This window comes from Chelonia mydas, chromosome 9 (assembly GCF_015237465.2).
Source record: "Chelonia mydas isolate rCheMyd1 chromosome 9, rCheMyd1.pri.v2, whole genome shotgun sequence".
NCBI lineage: Eukaryota > Metazoa > Chordata > Testudines > Cheloniidae > Chelonia > Chelonia mydas.
Genome location: NC_057855.1, coordinates 26,606,528 through 26,626,451, shown reverse-complemented (window position 1 = coordinate 26,626,451; position 19,924 = coordinate 26,606,528). Strand labels below are relative to the sequence as shown.

The following is a 19,924-nucleotide window of genomic DNA, read 5'->3' as shown; positions in this document are numbered from 1 at the left end:
GGCTGGAGTTGCATGCATGGAGGCTTTTATTGTGTTTAACATGTGTTCTCTAAGTCTTCTACCTGAAGAATAACAGTGCTTGCTTAGAAGGAGCTGTGGGGTAACTTGTAACTGCTGGCGATACACTGGTCATAGCCCTCGGAGAGAAAGCAAAGCACCAGGGCTGGCCTTTTAGGCAGCCTGGCTTGCTGAGGATATCAGTGTAAGTCAGAGAGCTGTGCCACCTTAAAACCCCTGCTCAGAAGGGAATGAGCTGAAGGTCTCTTCCCAGGAGAGGTGATGAATGGGAGCCAGAAAACTTTAAGCTCTCAAGGGACCACGGAGTGAGAGACATAGGTGCAGTTATCTAGATGCTGACAGGTTCTGCGGCCCATTCTTTGAGGGAATAAATCCCCATCCCCAATGGGATGATGTGGGGAATCGCTTTTCTCCCCAGGGTTTTACCAGCTGAGGGGACGATCCAGCCCTGTGTAAAAACAAGAACCCTGGCTTATGATCCCAGACACACTCTATGTCAAAATAGGGTGTAAGACTCAGAGCGCATATCTGTAATTTACGGTACAGTAAACTACAGGAATTTTCTAATTATCCCCAAACCAATCCTGATAAACCAAGGAAATCCTTAGTTATGGGTAAATTTAAAAAATCCAAATATGTTCAAGCATGGAAATATATGGTTTGGGCATGCAAACAACCTTAACTCTCCTGCAGTGGCATCATCCAATAACTATATGATTATGATAAAGCAGTTTAGTGTTAGTGGTTCCAGGTTAGATTAAAAGATATTTTTAAAGACACGTTTGGGGTTTTTTTTCCCCTCATGGTTTCAGTACAGAGCAGAGCTAAGGTTTTTGGGGTCCCCTACTTGTATATTTCCATACTTGAACATGTTGGGATTTCACAGGCTGCCTTCAGTGAAGATGCCCTTATAAAAATCTTCCATGGAAGTAAAGCCAAGTTGCCCTCTGGGATTGACCCCTCACTGCCACAAGGAGAGAAACACTGACAAACAGGTTAATAATAGCAACTGACATCCTTACTAAGGGCAGCCTGTGACCTCAGACCCATTGAGCACATTAGGAGATGGCAGACATTTTGGAAGAAGGCAGTTCTTCATGGAATTCTTTGAAATAGAACATTCTTCAGCAGAAACCTTTAGTTAGGAAGAATAACTGGGGAAGGGACTTTTTTTTTTAATGCCTACACAAGATTTCAATGGGTTTTAAGTATATGGGAGTTTGAAGAGTCTCCATTAGTAATGGACAAAAAAAGGTCTGGCTCAAGGTGCTAAATTTTTTAAAGGACTCACTTTAAAATTAATTTTAATGTTTACAAGTAAATCCATTAACTAGTTTTAATTCCCCGAAAGTGCATCCTATACTCAGAGTAAGTACTTTTATTTTGGGAAGGACATACTACATTTTATTCATAACAAAGGAATTTTAATCCCTGCTATAGCTGAGCTGAGTTTTGTACTTAACTGGTGCCTCCCTAATTATATCTTGTCTAGTAACTCAAAGAATTTCGCAAGGTGCTAGTGTGACATTCCCTAGGGTACAATCTGGACAGTGAACGTCTGTGTCCTTTCAATCCACCAACCTGGGGTGCCTTTCACACTGCTTTGCTGTTAACACACCACCTCTAGCTTGTAAAATAACTCCCAGCTAAATGAGTGCTTCTAGCCAGCCACTCCTCAATTACATTGCAGTGACACCAGCAGATTCCCAGTCTCAGACTTGTCCCCAGAAATGTGCATCTTTCTTTCTAGACAATACAAGCTATGCACAAGTCTTGTTTTCTCAAATGGAGCTTCCCAAACACTTCAATCCAAACACACTGGCTTAGATAATAATAAAACAAGTTTAGTAACTACATAACCATAGATTTTAAGTGATTACAAGAAATGAGGCATAAAAGTCAGAATTGGTTACAAAGAAATAAAAGGTAAAACACAAACTAATACCTAAGTGAATTCAAAGCAAAGGTTTTTCTCACCGCATGGTTGTACTGCTAAATTCCTTCAGTCAGGACCACTCGCCCAGTTCAGTGGTGCTTCCTTTGTCTTTCAAATGTTGCTGATGCTGTAAGCAGAGAAAAAGGGAAGAGAGAGGTGATTTGGGGCCTCTATTCCTTATTTTTTTTATATTTTCCTCCTCTTTCAGAATTATCTCCAGTTGCAGTGCAGATGACAGCAAGTCTGTTTGGGACAGGAACCCCCAGCTGTTTGTTTGCCAATATGTAATTTTCTCACTTACAGCCTTCTTCCTGACAAAGAGTGGCCACTTAACTCAGTAATAATCCACTTGATTATGTTGACACCACGCCAAGGTGCTAGCTAATTTTTTGTCTCTGAGCAACTGATTTGGGCTGATTTTCTAAATTTAAAGCACATCTCAGCAATGTCATACCATAAAATGTTATAAACAGTGTTTAATTTGTGCTCTGGCACCTCTAGGCTTGGCAGTTCATAGCCCGGCATCTCTGGGCTTGCTACGTCAGTTATGAAGCTAAAACAATTGCTTGAGTCCCAGCACCTTTTCATTACAAATTAAGCACTGGTCATAACTTTACATACAATGTTGCCACACATACTTTACCAGGACAATAATGATCAGTGAATTATGAGTTTTCAAATGATACCTCACAAGGCATACGTTTACAAAAGTGATAAATTTTGGAAAACTGATGAAAATAATGGTAGTCTGTCACAGCTAGTTACCTTTCTCCTTATAAATCCATAGTCCTTTGTATCATTCTCAAGACAAATTGCTTGAGGACTTTTGCTGCTGCCAGAAAAACATCTGCAAATATTAAATCTGCTGCTGTAAAATAATTCCCATTCCACTTTGTAATCAGTAATTAAATGCCATTTGAATGTAATCTATTATGTGTATTATCCTTATCCAGTAATGAAACACTCAACTTTTAACACACTTTACAGCTAATTTTCAACTAACTTAACATTACCCCTCTGGTGTAGGCAGGTTCATAGATTTTTTTACACCCAGAAGGAACCATTACGTTCATCCAGTCTGACGACCTGCATAACACAGGCCAAAGATCCTCATCCAGTTTTTGCAGCAAGCTCTGAATTTATGTTTGAACTATTGTGATATCTCTTTTAGAAAGATATTCAGTCTTGACTCAGTAAGTTATGGAGAATCCACTTCATTTCTAGGCAAGTTGGTCAAATGGTTAATTACAATTGGAACAATGCTGATTTAATTACTATTAATTAAAAATGTCTTATTTCTAGTCTGAATTTGTCTAGCTTCAACTTTCAACCATTGCACGTTGTTATGCCTTTTTCTGCTATACAGAACACCCTTGCTATAACAAACCCCCTCGGGATCCAAGCCAGGGGGTTGTTATAGAAAAAGAGACCTGCCATGGGGGCAGGGGGGGCTTGAGAGATGGGATCCAGGAATCAGGTTCATTATATCCGAAGGTTTGTTATTAGGAAGGGCATTATAGTGAGGGTATACTGTATGTGAAAGAGCTGTCTACTGTTAGTAACCTTACCCTTACGTATGCAGACCATGATCATCTTTTGAACTTCTCTTGGATAAACTAATTAGACTGAGCTTCTTATGCATATTTGTCAGACCTTAAATCATTCTTGTAGCTCTTCTCTGAATCATTTCCAATTTTTTGACATCCTTTATAATAATAATAATATCTGGTTCTTCTATAGGACTTTCAGGTTTGGGCACCAGAACTGGACATAGTATTCCCATAATGGTCTCACTAATGCCATAAACAGAAGTGACACAACTTAGCTACATGATATTCCCCTGTTTATGTATCCAAGGATTGCGTTCACCCTCTTAGGTACAGCATCACACATGATCATGAGCTCATGATCAATTGCTGATCTACCATGATGCCTAAATTCTTTTCAGTAGCTGCATTGCAGGATATTGTGTCTCACCTTGTTACTATTTACAATCATTCTTACATGTATTGTTGTTCAAACATGTATTTGTTCTTTCTTGCATTTGGCTGTATTAAAATTCATGATGCTCAAATGAGCCCATGTTATCAAGTGATCCATTTCACTCTGTATAACTGACCTGCCCTGATCTTCTTTTACTATTCCACTGATTTTTTTTTGTATCTTCAAATTTTACTAATAATTTTATATTTTCTTCAAGATCACTACTAAAGATATTGAATAACAGGTAAGTAAGCATTATAATCCTGGTACCGGTGTGGGGGAGAGGAATCAGACACACAAAAAGCTCTAGTGATTTGCCCAAGACCATGCCAGAATAGTCTCAGGCTCACAATTCTATTATCTAGTTTTAATGCTACCTTCCTGTTCTATTAAAACCATTTAAAGAAGACCTAACTAAAATATTAATATGCTTGATTTATTTTGTGATGCAGTAAGGGGATCTTGTAAGATTGTTGTTGCATTAGTGAAGATTTTGTTCTTGTTTATCATAGGGAGGCAGGTTAAGTTTCAGTTAATATAAAATTCACAGTGCTTGAGGCTTTTCTATCTGCTTCCATTACTGTTATTTCCTAATTCCTTGACTCAAAGTATTTCTCCAATTCCTCCCTCCCTCTCTTTACTAAACACCCTGATTCCCAGTGTATTTGATCCCAGAAGACCCACAACAGTGTGGAACTGGCAGGTTAAATTAATCTTCTGTTTATAACACTTAATAATAATATGTAACTAGCTGAGGGACTTCTCTTAGGAAAGAGCAAAATCAACAAATCTTTTGATATGCTTCATGTCAAGTTATATTTTTGCATTTCAGTGGCCAGCTTGGTGGTATATGTTTTTTTTTAAGCTCAATATCCTCATCACCACTATTATTCTGGGCTCACAATAATTCAGAAAAAATTCAGTGCAATCTGTGCCTAAAAGAATTTAATAGGATGAGGGCAGCCTTTTGATAAATGTACCATTTACTGGCTATCTATGGCTTTGCTAAGGAAACTCGGTTTAGATGGATTGTATGAAGTGCGCAAACTTCTTTTCCAGCAACAAATCCATGTGATCTGTCACTTGTGCGAAATGGTCACCAGATGATTGATGCAATAAAACAAAGACTGCTTTTAAATTAAGATGTCTCTAGATGTGTAGCATAGCAGATAGGTAAATCTGAGTACTATTGTGCTCTGTTGTCAAATTGAAATTTCATTTGAACTCATTTGTTAGTACTTTATTGACAATTCTGGACGTTCTTTGTATTCAACACCACATACAGTTTGTAAACTGTAATACTACTTTAAGACAGAAAATTTTAAGGCCCCTTTAAAAGCTAGATTCCAAAGCAGGCCTGCAGTAAGCAGGTTCCACTCATTAACTTAATTGGACCTGGTTACATCCAGCTTAGATTTGGCCTTAACTCAAATATATGGTACAACTCTGGTTTCAGAGGAAAAAAACCTGACTACAGTATAATTTTGAGATGCTAAGGAAATTAGATATTTTCATGCTAGTTTTGATTTTATTAGGAATAGTACATATGGACACACAAGGACTAGTGTGTTTAGTCATCGAAGACTGTTCAGAGGAAATTAAAGGGGTTCATGAGAGAAGATGGGAATATAGTATGCTTGGGCTGATAGTTCACTCATAGTGATACCTGAGATACCACAATTTTTATCCATGGTATATTGGGAAGGCCTACAGTATTTCAGATACTACTGTATAGATTAACAACATTTCAATAGGTCTTATGTATACATGACCAGTGTACGCCACTATATGTATAAAAGACCAAGCTGCAAGATCTCTACTTATGTAATGAGGAACTAGCTGAGCAGAAACAATATATTAAGGAGCGAAAGGTATTGTTTAATGAAAGCAATTTGGCATGGAGTAAGCACGATGACTAATGGAGTGCTGCTGGGGTCAATGTGACAAACAATTTTGTTAAGTTCATGCATTAGTGACCTGTAAGAGTGACTGTGCTGTAAGATGAAGAAAGCAGTCAATGTCATAACACTGCAGGAGAGCTGTTAATACAAAGGAAGCGGAGAATGAAATTCAGAATAACTTGAACAAATAGGATGATGGATACACATGAGCATAGTAAAATTGGTGGGGCAGGTTCCCACCTTGGTCTGGAATGGGTTAAGGAGCTCATCTGGGCACAATCAGCCCCACCTGTCAGATTCACCTGTAAGGCCTGTTGCACCTAGGGGGCATCTCCTTAAAGGGAGGATCCAGCCCCTGTGGAGGGTGGCACGCGGAAGGGAGTGGAGGTAGAGAACAGAGCTCCTTAGCCCCACAGAGATGGGGCTGCTTCCCTGGAAAGCACCTGAAGAGCCTTGACCTTCTGCAGAGGTGAAGGGACTATCTTTACTGTTTCATTAGATCTCAGAAGGCTCAGCCTGGGCCTCTCACACTCAGGGGATTAGGAACCTAGCCCCCTTCACAGACACTGTTTACCTTTTGACTCAGAGAACAGTTAGCCCAGACTGTTGTCGGCTGCAGAATTCTTTTGTATGCCTCTTTTCCATGTTAACTTGTGGTCATGCCTTGAAGGAGGAGAGCTGCCTCCCTGAGACTTACTGCTCGGAGGCTATATTCTGCACTCCAAACACGCATTACAGCGTCACTTACAGCCTAAGAGGGATGTTGGTGATGAGAGAGGCACCCCCCCTCACTTCCAGGGGGATGCCCTAGCAGTACAATCTGTGACACAAAATAATAGCCCCAATCCTCCTCTACTCTAGTGGCACAAAGTAGCAGGTGTAACTGTCCACAGAGCTGGCATACCATCTTTGTACCCCACTTCTAGAGCTGCGCCAAGCACAGTGCTGGCATGTCTCAGGAAAGAGCCTTATATTCTTCTTAGTGTCTATACAACGTGCCACAAGTGGTACATGACCAGGATTCCATCACTGTATTTGGTCCCTGTAGTGGACCTTCGCTCTCCCACTTGGAAGGAGGCCACTCATTCAGGTTGCCTTTGGGCTTGTCTGGCCAGTTTGAACAGTCTAGGGACCTTGTCTCCACCCGAGGTGGAGCAAGGCCCCCCAGGCCCTCTAGTTCCCAGCCCCACAATAGAGCTGGGCGCCAGACCTTCATGGCCAGACTTTAGCCTGGGCTTGAGGAGGCTCAAGCGGCCAGCAATTAAACACTGGCTACAGGGGGCTGGCTTCGGCCGGGGCAGGGCTCTGGCCACCAGCAAGGCAATCACAGTCTATGGAGCTGGTGTGGGCCTGGGCTTGAGAAGGCTCAGGCTGCCAGCAATTAAACACTGGCTACGGGGGCTGGCTTTAGCCTGGGAGGGGCTCAGGCAGCCAGCAAAGCAACAGTCTATAAGGAGCTGATAAGGGAGGCTCCTTCTTCAGAGCAGGAGCTTCCCTGCACAGTGTAGGGGGTAGGCCACCCCAACGTGGGATGGCAGGGGGACACAGGCCCACCCTACTCCACCGCGTCCCAGCCCAGGGGCCTGGCAGAGGCAGGATTGGCTGCCCCTGTGTAGGCGGGGATGCAGCCGCAACACGCTGACTCGGCCACACCTGGCTCCTCAGCCGGTTGCTCCGTGGCTGCCCTTGGGCCACTTCCTGCCTCCCCAGGGTTTGGTACCTCTTGCTTCCAGGGCTCCTTGGGGTACGCTGCGGCCAGTAGTTCAGGCCACTCCTCGTCGGGGTCTCCCACTTCTGCAGCTATGAGACAGCCGGGTGTAGGTTCCCCTCCTGAGTATGTCAGGAGCGTCTCTCTCCTCTGGGGATTCCACCCCAACTGGGCTGCAGGGCCTTCCTCTTATCCCTGCCCCGCACTTCCGGTGAGAGGGGTGGGGAAGGATAGGCTCTACCCACCAAGGGGAGTGTAGTGGACCCTCGCTCTCCCGCTTGGAGGGAGGCCACTCGGCCTCACTATAGTCCGATGGTTGGATCATTAGCTTCCCCGGCTTGGGTCAGGTACTGACTGGGAGTGCAACATGAGCACTGAGATATGCCCCCCGTAGCCTAATGAATTCCAGGGTAACATATGAGGTAGGACAATACTCACTGGGGGTCAGATTCTAATAATGAGGGTATCGTTACTGGGCCCTCAATGAACATACGCTTGAAAACTCTGATTAGGAGAGAGATATCAGAGGTAGGGGTAGATAAAATCCTAAAACTTACAGGATAGCACTGAAAAAACTCTGAGTAAGTAGGGCCAAATTAAGAACATTTGTATAGCACTGGAGAAGACAACCACGTGCTCTTAGTGTCCCCTTGTTAACAAGAATCTCTCCCCTCCCCAGGGACCAACTTTGTTGCAACTCATGGATTGGTGCCGGTGACTTGTACTTGGCTGCCATCTTCTCTCCCACCATAAACTTTTTTTCTTTCTTCAAAAGGAGGAGGTTGCTTTTCCAGGGCCCCCTGAGAGGAGGGTTGGTATCCAGGGGACAGAGGCAGATCCTGATACTGGCTCACATGGACCCTTCCCATGCTACTAGGTTGGTTTGGATATTCCCATTTCCTCTTCCAGGGTTTGGGTCTGTGACCAAAGGATCAGCTTTACTTGAGACCCAACTGGGAAAATGAAGACCAAAGATCCCAGTAAGCACTGGATGCTACATAGATTTGGTTAAGCTGTTGTGGGGTATACTGTAGGACTAGCTCACAACATTGTTTCCCCTTGAAAGTTTGGGTCCGCCATCTGTTTAATTATTCATCAGAGCGGGATAAGTTAGTGGGAAGCACAAGTTAATATGATGATTCAACTTAAGAGAAACCTCTAACTGTTGAAAGCACCAGGTATCGGGTGCAATCCTGCTGCTGCCCAACTTATTCTTGCAATGATGATAGAGAAGTGAAGATAAATCTAAGTGAGATGACAGTCGTAGCTCCTTGGATCTATGTTGTGAGTTACATGTTGTACAATCACCTACAATTTAGGGTGGATGATGGTCATTCATTGTACAGCCCCGCCAATATATTTTCTTCCAGAAGTTTGTTTCCCATTTGGGTTACCTGGCAGGATTTGGAAAGTAAGGATCCAGCAGTTTGCTGATGTTCCTGTGGCAGGAAGCCCTTAAGCAGAGGATGACAAGGCATGGATTCCTTTTCCACAATTCTTAACATATTTGGGAACAGAAGTCCCAAGGTCAATGGATAAAAGGCATGGAGGAGTGGTGGAGTATGTTACCATCAGGCACAACTCTATTCCTTGAGAAAACCTGTTCCTCACCATACTGATTTGGTTTGGGAGTTGTAGCTTGGATGTTTTCTGCCTTTAGAATCAAGGGCACGTGGTGGAGTAAATAGCTTCTACAGAAGGGAATTCTGGATGCTGGGCAAAAGTGCAGCTTGAGTAATTTTATCTCAATAAAAGTTGCAACCTTGACTTTTAATCCAAATACCAGTGTGCCGCATTTTCTTTCCTCCTCTTCCAGAGTGGCATCAGTGAAAGCATGTTGTAAAAATGCAGAAGGTACAACAGAGGTCACACTGAATGGCTCACAAACTTTTATTATTTTCTAATGCAAACAAACTTAAATTCTCTACTCTTCCTGAACGAATAGAAAGAATAAAACAATGAGAAACTGTACAACATGAAGGTGGGAATGATGAGGGCAGATGTTAGAAGGATATAAGCAAGTGATAAATGCAGGTACAAAAGACATTCAAGAGTAACACAGTGAATGATGAGTATATGGGATGAGTCTACATGTTAAGATATGTTTATTTTGGCATTGCTTCACCTCTTTCTCATGATAGATACCTTGTATGTATCATGATTTCACAACTCTAATGTATGTGCCAAATGGCGTCCAGAAGTTTCAATACTGTTTTAAAAAAAATACAATAATATATTTGTGAGTATGCAAATATCTCATTAAATAATTTGCATTAAACTTCACGCATGCAGCCCTACAAAGCCGTGCATAAACATCCATATGCCTCAAATAAAAGGATTCCTTTACTAGGACTGCCTGAAGTAAAATCTACAAATGCCCTAAGTGCAGTGATTTTGTTACAATACAATGAAGACCAAAATAACAGCTCCTAACCAGCCTCTAGGGGCATTCCAGTAGAGGGGTATAAGGATAATTGTGTCATCTGGTAATCTCTATATACTGTCCTGCCTGCCTGCAGTCTGATGCCCCCTGATAGCAACAAGGTGTGTCTCTGCCCAGCTCTTGGCCTTCCTAGCTGCCTACAACCAGCCTTTCTGTCCACAGTCAGCTACCAGGCTCCTGCCTCTAGCCTGCCTCCTCTGCCCTTACACAGCCTCAGTATTTTTCCTTTGCCTGAGCTAGGCTATACTTCACTTTCTTGTACTCTGGGTTTATGGAGGTGGATGAGGAGGGAGTTAAACAGTGCCGGGTAATGAGTCAGCTGGCTTCTTGCAATATGTTTCCTTCTTATGTTTATGTAGTTGTGAAGAGATCCAGAAATTTGGGGAGAGATGCTTTAATTCTGAGGCCCACATGGGAGTCACAAAACTGCATCCTCCTTAGTTGATCATTCCATCTTAACAGAAATATGGTAGGTCCGTAGGATGTGGTTAACTCGGGAACTGACCATGGCAAAATAGTTCTGTGAAGAAATGGAAAAATAAATATCCACCCACTGAAGCAAAGTAATCTGTACTCAATATAATTAACTGCAGATAATGAGGTGGTATCTATCAACAGATTCAAACACAACCCTTGGACTATCCAGGATATAGATATGCTGATATCTACAGATATAGATGTCCAGGATACTACAAATTAGTAGTTACAGAATGTACAAGGTCTCACGCAACTGGCTCAGATTAAAAAAAAAAAATCTAACTATATGACCTGAACACACACTGCTTTGAGATTTAAGAGTTAATTTAACTTAAAACTAATGTGCGACATTCTGTACTTTATTTTGCCCAGGACTGGAACAGAAGCTAAAGCTGTTTAGAGCTATCTTAAGAGCGACATCCCATTTGTGTAAAGAACAACTTCTGCTCTTCTTTCCCCCCTACACATTTTCCCCTACACAACAACTGGCTAAGCAGCAGTTCCGCAGAGAAGGACCTGGGGATGAGTCAGCAGTGTGCCCTTTTTGCCAAGAAGGCTAATGGCATATTGGGCTGCATTAGTAGGAATGTTGCCAGCAGATTGAGGGAAGTGATTATTCTCTTCTATTTGGCACTGGTGAGGCCACATCTGGAGTATTGCGTCCAGTTTTGGGCCCCCCACCACAGAAAGGATGTGGGCAAAGTGGGGAGAGTCCAGCAGAGGGCAACAAAAATGATCAGGGGGCTGGGGCACATGACTTACGAGGAGAGGCTGAGGGACCTGGGCTTGTTTAGTCTGCAGAAGAGAAGAGTGAGGGGGGATTTGATAGCAGCCTTCAACTACCAGAAGTGGTGTTTCAAAAAGGATGGAGCTTGGCTGTTCTCAGTGGTGGCAGATGACAGAACAAGGAGCAATGGTTTCAAGTTGCACTGGGGGAGGTCTAGGTTGGATATTAGGAAAGGGTTGGACTAGATGACGTCCTGAGGTCTCTTCCAACCCTAATCTTCTATGATTCCATCGCAGGATGCTGAGTGGTGAATCCAATTGTGGATCTATCACTGTAGCTCTACAGATTGTCTTCCCCTGTGGCGAGATGATGCAGATGGCATGCAAGCTTCTTTAGCTTCCTGCTAGTAAACCTGGTTGTCAAGCCTATACTCACTCCTGATTTAGATCTGAGCTCTGATTTCAAAGGTGCTAAGTGGTATGTAGAATCCCATGCTGTTCCTCTGCACATAGGTGATTTTCATGGAAGGGGTTTCATTTGGAACATACATTTTCATTTCAGAGCTGTTTTGATCTTGAGCAGACAAAAGTTTATATTTCCCAATAGTGTCCACATGTGTTCATTGCAACAAGAATCTACTAAATTGAATATCATGGAAATTTAAAGTAGCTGAATATTTTTGTAAGTAATATCTGTAGCCATGCAACTTTCAAACTAAAATAATCGAGGCAATTAAATCTAATCATGTCAAGGACTAAATTGATTGTCTGCATGAGCCAGGAAGGATTTTATTTCTGCCAAGTAAATTACTGCACAGTTGGCTTGCTGCTTTGTTGTTGTTGTTGTTGTTGGGGGAGGGGTGAGAGAGATGAGGGCGTCGCCTTCCTTGAAGTCTAAGGTATTGACCACTGCCGGAAAGGGAATACTAGACTAGAAGGATGCATGGTTTGATCTGTTACGGTAAATTCTATTTGAGCATAAGCTTTTGTGGGCAAAAGCCCACTTCATCAGATACATGCAGTGGAAAATACAGTTGGAAGATACATATATATATATATATATATATATACACACACAGAGAACATGAAAAAAATGGGGTTGCCATACCAACTCTTCATGAGACCAATCGATTAAGGAGGGCTATTATCAGCAGGAGAAAAAAAAACTTTTGTAGTGATACTCAGGATGGCCCATTTCAAACAGTTAACAAGAAGGTGTGAGTAACAGTAGGGGGGAAATTAGCATGGGGAAATAGTTTTTAGTTTGTGTAAGGACTCATCCACTCCCAGTCTTTATTCAAGCCTAATTTAATGGTGTCCTGTTTGCAGATTAATTCCAGTTCTGCTGTTTCTTATTGGAGTCTGTTTTTGAAGTTTTTTTATTGAATAATTGTGACTTTTAGGTCTGTAGTTGAGTGTCCAGGGAGGCATGCCCCTCTGCCATGTACATTGGCCAAACTGGACAGTCTCTACACAAAAGAATAAATGGACACAAATCAGATGTCAAGAGTTATAACATTCAAAAACCAGTTGGAGAACACTTAAACCTCCCTGGACACTTAATTACAGACTTAAAAGTTGCAATTATTCAACAAAAAAACTTCAAAAACAGACAAACAAGAAATAGCAGAACTGGAATTAATTTGCAAACTGGACACCATTAAATTAGGCTTGAATAAAGACTGGGAGTGGATGAGTCCTTACACTAACTAAAAACTATTTCCCCATGCTAATTTTTCCCCTACTGTTACTCATATCTTCTTGTCAACTGTTGGAAATGGGCCATCCTGATGATCACTACAAAAGTTTTTTTTCCCCCTCCTGCTGATAATAGCCCACCTTAATGGATTGGTCTTGTTGAGAGTTGCTATGGCAACCCCCATTTTTTCATTTTCTCTGTGTATATATATCTTCCTACTGTATTTTCCACTGCATGCATCTGATGAAGTGGGTTTTAGCCCAGGAAAGCTTATGCTCAAATAAATTTGTTAGTCTCTAAGGTGCCACAAGTACTCCTTGTTCTTTCTGCTGATACAGACTAACACCACTACCACTCTGAAACCAGTAAATTCTATATCTCTACAAGTGGGACAAGTGTTTGCATTTATTTCAAGCTCCCTGCATAGTGATGAAGAACAAACTTATCAGACAGGTGGACCTTCCAGGGGCTTTTTTGCTGCAGCTCTTAATTCATATGCTGCACTCCGTACTTATTTTTGTAACTGCATTTTCCTCTCCATTCTTTCAGAGCTGTGGTTCTTGTTAGAAAAGCCCCTGCGTGATATCCATGTATTTACTTTGATGTTTAATCCTTACATTTAAATATTGGAGCTGAATGCTTTCCGCTTAAACACACGTTTCCCCTCTGCGTAGCAGAATGACCTCTGTTCAGGGTGATCGGATGAGAATTCACCTCCTGGGCGTGATCCAAAAATAACGACAGATTAACTTTGCCCTATCAGTGTGTGCTGATTTGCAACTGTTAAGAGTCAGTGAGAACGTTTACTCTGATCAGTCTTGAAAGAAGTGGATAGTAGAACATGGGAACTAAATCCCTGTGCCTTCTTTTGGCGTCTGTTCTGGTCGCATATTATGTTTACACACCCGTTCCAGAGACTATTGAGGAACGCTGGAAACTGATGCTCATAAATGCTGGCTTTAGAAGTGTAGCACATGTGGTAAGTTTAGAATTTTATTTACTCCAGGTGCTTATGTATGAAATTGAGTTCAAGTAATGTATTAATGTGGAGAAAAGAAAAATACAGATCAAAGAATAATATCAGTGTCTGGTTAAGTAATATCCAAAATTATATCTAAGAATATCTGAAACCAAGCAAGGAACTTTAACCCTGACACTAAATAAACTATTAGAGAAAAATGAAATCTACGAACATAAGTATATACAATAACAGAAATATATTAATTTGAATGCAGATGAGGCAGTTCAAACTTGTAGTTGATTTGCAATTTACTCTACAATCCTGTATAGCTAAATTGTTGCTGTTTGTTTTTTCTTCTCTCTTGAGCCTAACTAGAAATATTGTGTCAGACTTCGGAGGAAGGAAAGCGAGAGGTGCATTTAAATATGGTACATCATTGGGGATTTAGATAGTCCACGCGCGCAGGGGTGAGGTGATGAATAAACACCAGCTAATTATAGAAGTGCTAATGTAATCAATCACATATAAAGCTCTTAGACTTTCTAATCACTTTCCCTGGGTACTGATGCAAGGTCTAATTGTAATCTTGTGTGATAACGGGAGAGGTGGCTGACTCAGCAGCACAGAACTGCGTACAGCCTTCTGGAAATGATTGGTAGAGTAGCGTGGCTATAATGGCTATACAGGGCACATTTAAATATGTACACCTATGCGTTTGTCTCTGTTTATTACATTTGGGGCTTCATTTTAGTCATATGCTATGCAGTCATCACTAACTCTTGCCATGTACACCGCGTATACTTAACAGGGCTTTTTCTCCCTGTATGAATAAACAAGGCTGTAGTTTCCAGCTCTGGGTAGTCAGCCCTGGAGAAGTATTGTGCGTGGAACGGTTTAAGACACATACATCTTAAACTTCTGATATACTCAAGCTCCCCCTTGCCTAAAACGCAGCCTGCATTTGCTAATCAGCAGAGGCTGCAGCAATGTTGATCTTTTGTTACACACTTTTGTCGGAGCTAGCTATGAAGGTGGTGGTGGTTGTTGGGGGGGGGGAGGGGGGAGGTATTGCTCTGTCTATGGTAAACATGGAGCGGGGGAGGTTACGAACTTAGCTTGAAAGGTGAAACTGAAGGGTTGCTCGGCTGAGGCTGTAAACACCAGGGCTCAAGTTTCAGGAGTGCTCTTATTTCGGGGAGGGGGGCTCTTTGTCTCAGCTCTTTGCTGTCCAGCTTGAGATGCTTGGGTATGATTTGCAGAAGTGCCGGGCATCCACCTCTTTCATTGACTTCCCTAGGAGCTGAGAGTGCTTCTCTCTGAAAACTAAGCCCTGCGTGTCTGGATTTGTTCACCCCAAATCATTGTCCAATTTTGAGCACTTTGGCATGGGAGAATAGGTTTTTGGGGTGGTGGGCGGTCTCCTATTGGTGTTAGTTGGGAAGTGAGTTGTGGGATCTAGGAGGGGGAAAACAATCATTTAGTTAATTTATAAATAAACTGGGATCTGCTCTTTGATGGGCTTTTGTTTTGGTCTCTGTATCTCACTCATCCTGCACTAGATTGTTGGATCGGTTCCAAATCGCGTCTGTGTGCAGGATAACTCTCCTTTGCCTTTGGACTTTGCAAGCCTGAAAACCTCCATTAGAGAGAGACACACCCCTCACACCCTGCAGTAAAAAATCCAGTGTGAGCAGATTTCAAGTTATCCCCCATGCTGGAGGGACTGACTAGGATGGCTGCAAAACTTCAAATTTTAAAGTAGTTGCTATGGTATAATTTCATTATGGGTTTTGTTTGGGGTGACCAGATAGCAAGTGTGAAAAATTGGGACACTTTCCCCCCCAGGGGATGGGATGGGCTATAGTTGCCTATATAAGACAAAGCCCCAAATATTGGGACGTCTGATCACCCTACGTTTGTTTGTCATGTGCCAGGTGAGTTTGAGGTCTGATTGGTGAGGGCTAAGAAAGAGCGGGGAAAACTAACATCCAGTCCCCAGACATACTATTGAAAGTATTCTTTGTGTCCAAGTAAATAAAGAAGTGAGAGGCTACTTAACAGGGCCCATTGTGAAAAGCTAAGACTAAGGGTCTAATTATCTCCTTTAAAACACAGACTGGACATACTGTACTGTCTATTAAGTGAAGTAAGATGCATAGGATGTGATTCTGTGTCTGAGGGAGTTGGTCCTTACCAATTTGGGTAAGATTACTAATATCACAGGGAAACAGTTGTGTCCAGGGTGTGAGTGTGTGAAACAAAGTTTGTGGGCAGAAACACATTACGGTATGAGTTTGTTTCCAGGGCGAGATACTGACATGCTTGATTGTTTCAGTTCAAGATGCCCAAGAGTGGAATGTCAGGTAGTGAAAGTCAGGGCAGATGGGCATTAACTGAGCTTAATGGTGAAGTTCGAATAGTGTTTGCAAGTATGTTTGGCTCTTTGCTTTTATAAGTAATGTATTCACTCAATATTTACAATGAAATTCTTTCCAGTAGAATGTTCTATGGGTGTGCCCTAAAACTCTGCACAGAGCTCTTTGTAAAGTTGATGATTACACAATGTGACATGGATGATTTCAACAACTCTGCATGGGCCCTGAGTGTGAATGAATACTGTGTAATAAAATGAAAAAAGCAGCATGGTCTAGAGTTCTGAGAGTCTGGAGAGCCTGAGTTTTAATCCTGGTTCTGCTGCTGACTCACTAGGTAGCCTTGGGCAAATCATGGGTTAATCTGTCTATGCTTCAGTTCCCCCATCTGTACAATAGGCATCCTATCAGCCTCTCAGGAGCACTGTGGATTAAACAGTTAGTTTGAACAGTACTTAAAATGTAGAGATGTTTATAATGTTGTAACAGAAAAACGTACCATGGCTTTTTCAAGTGGAAACAATTTCTCACACACACTAATTGATTTCTATACCATTTCTGACATACAATACATAGCCTAATTATTACTTGTCTCGTCACTTTTGTCAGATGTGCTAGGAAAAATAGAGTGAGAAACAGGATTGTTTTAAAAGTTTATAACTCATGAGACCTCAGCAGGGACAAAGGAAATATATATAATTCTAGAATTTAGTGCATAGTTACACGTATGTTGCAATATGCAGGCCCAGCTGAAGCAAATCGTGATCCGCTTGCAAATTCGTTGGATTGGATGGGCAAAACTTCTTGAGTAACATCGTTCACCTCTAACCTATCCCAGACTTGTAGAGTATGTGATGATAGGCCATAAGTAATGTGTCTAATACAGATGTATATGTGGTTTTGAGGGGAATTGAGGGAGTTGTTGGTAAAGGTTTAATGTTAAACCAGAAGAGGAGAAGCCTGCAATATACCCCAGCCCAGGAAATGATAAAAGGGAGAGCTCTTTAAAATGGACTCAAGTTATTATTATGACAGAGTTTTGTCACAATGAAATGGCGCATACAACACAGTGTGCATTGCTATAACACAGCTATCAAACATCACACTAGTACTTGAACCTGTCTGAGCAGGACACCAAGAACACCCTGCAGCTGTAGAGTTGGCAGCATTGTCTGAACAAGCTCTGGTAATACGTTCTCAGTTTTTTGGCAAGTACTTGTTTGACAGCATTACTGGGTCTAGTCTGCAAGAAATTCATGCACATGCGTAACTCCTATTAATCTCTGTGGGAGTTGTGTGCATCCAGTGCATGATCCTGCTTCCATTGAACTCTCCTGGACTTTAACAGGGTCGAGCCCCTATAAATTGGAGAGAAGATGCATTGTTACAACTACAGCAGTGTCTTCTTTTCATTTTTAAAGTGGAATTGGTACTTCTGAAGGATGTTGCATTAACTGCACTTGAGACTGAAGTCTTTTCTCCATAGAATTGGTACAGTGCTGGCACCAATTGTGCAAATTTCGTCACATCAATTGGCCAGATTATGATCTCACAAACAGCAGTGCAAAGCTGGAGGAACTCCTCTGACTCTGATAGTTTCTCTGGATTTATACCAGTATAAATTAGATCTGAAACTGGCCCAAAGTGTCTTAAACCTGTTCTGGATGGGAAACACTAGAAGCCAGATGGTAAGTTATTGTACTCAATCCTTGGCTTTATTGATCAGACTCTCAGCAAGGGTTCCACTTGTGATGGTGGTTTTTGAGATTAGGTCTCCTGTTTACTATGAACTCAAGAATAATCACTTGCTCTGATGAATAATACTCTATGCTTGGTGTCAAAAGCAGCCTTTAGCACTGTTGTGTTTTGGTTCTCTAGAGATGACCAACAGCAGGATTGGATGCTTTGTACTGGAAGAATGTCGTATTCCAGTCATTCTGAATAAAGAGGCAATCCATAGAAAAGTCTTTTTTATGTATTCCTGTTTTTCCTTTAGGGTTAATACCAAAAATCCCCACCAAGATCACTTAGCATGTGCTGCTGAACTGCCATGTGACCAGATGGGAATGATTTGTGGTCACTTAATTATGGGTCTGAATGTGAAGAGGTGATCTAATTTGAAAGGCTGCATGTCTTTTGAGTCTTCCAATCTCTTGTTTTGATTTAAAAAAAACAAACAAAAATTGCATCAAATACCAAGATAAAAGGGCAAATGAAGCTGTGAAACTGCAAACTTAAGTGTTTTCTCTCTTCCTTACAAATATCATGGGGAGTGTTGCCTGTGCTTTCCAAGCCCACCCGCAAAGATTTCCCTGGTTTCAGATTTCAAGGGCCAGATCCTCAGATGATGTAAATTAGCATTGATACACTGAAGTCTGTTCCCGAGTGTGGATGCAATATATAGTCAGCTTCACTTTTACCTGGACACGTTGATATGGCATGCTGTTGAGCTTTAAAACCAATACCATTGAGTTCCACTCTCCACTACTTTTGAGTCTGGAAAGGATGCTGCAATGGATACAAGAATTCTGAAGTAAAGGGGGAGGTTTACACCTCCATCTTGTGAGTGGATCCAAACTAGCAGGCACATGTCTGTCCAGAGTCCCACTGATTTCAGTGGGGCTCTCTTTGGTCACAGGGTTCCAACTGTGTGGTGCTGATTACAAGATGATGGACCTTAGTTTGCTCATTTATATGTTAATACCAAGAATAGTCTTCCAGTTCTAAGTTATTTCATAGCAGAACTGGGGTCTGATCTCTGGGAACACACTGGAAAGATGGGGTGTGGTGTATGGCTACACAGGGCTCTGCGAGTGTTTTCTCTCTGTGTAATGAAATGATTGTATACAAGGGTTAAGTCAATGTGTGTAAGCAGTATAAAGTGTTGTAAAATATTTCGATAAAGAGGAGTTTCTTTGTTGCCTGAGTAATCTACACTTTGTCAAACATTTTTCTTGCCTTCAGGACTCTGGATTCCCCCCCGCGCTGGACATTAGAATGTCCTTTATGCTGAGTTCTCATCAGTCTTTTTGGTAAATTGACTGCTTATTCAGCTACGTGGATTTCATCTTAAAGGGACACCTTGAACTTGAAGTCTTTTCAGTGAGAAAGAACCGGAACAGTTAAAAGCTCTTTTGGGCAGTACACATGGCAATTTTAGGTGTTTTATAATCAGAGTTCCCTGTTTTTAAAAATATTTTTCTCTTCCCTGTTGCTGTGTGGAAAAACCCACACCAAAAGAGGAAAATCAATTTACTATTCATGGCAAATTGCGAGAGTAACTATACAGAAAGTGCTGTCAAATGGACAAAGTAAACAAACTGCAAAAATGGAGGAAATTTTTTCTTATCTGCCAGTTATAGAAATCTCTGGTGTTACAATAGTAGTAGGGATAGAAGTGACATTTTAAACTGATATCTCTTGAAACCTGAGGAAGTGGATTGACAATTAAAATTCAGTAAAAAGGCTGAACACTTCTTGGGATTTAAAAAAACATCAACAAGGAACAGAAAGTTCACAGCCCTGAACCTAAGAAAAATTCTCAAGAACATATGATAGGCCAGATTTTTAGTACATTAATAGAGTTACACCAGTGATCAATTTGGCCAACTGTATTTAGTTTTAGGGAGAGTAATAAAAGGGTGGAGTATTCATATAAACTGTGTAATGTGTATGACTATACAATGTAGGGGTGGGTGGG

The 19,924-nt window shown here is 41.6% G+C and overlaps 1 protein-coding gene across 2 annotated transcripts in view; it reads left to right on the top strand.

The window, feature by feature from the left end:
- Positions 1–13,659: 13,659 nt before the first annotated feature.
- Positions 13,660–19,924, top strand: part of LOC102944282 (arylacetamide deacetylase) — a 35,914-nt gene continuing 29,649 nt past the window's right edge. The window contains exon 1 of one of the 2 annotated variants that reach the window (XM_007057371.4): positions 13,660–13,870. In XM_007057371.4, coding sequence (XP_007057433.1) covers positions 13,733–13,870 — 138 coding nt within the window. In that variant the 5' untranslated portion in view covers positions 13,660–13,732. The remainder of the gene's footprint in view (positions 13,871–19,924) is intronic. The other variant, XM_043522763.1, reaches the window with a different exon arrangement.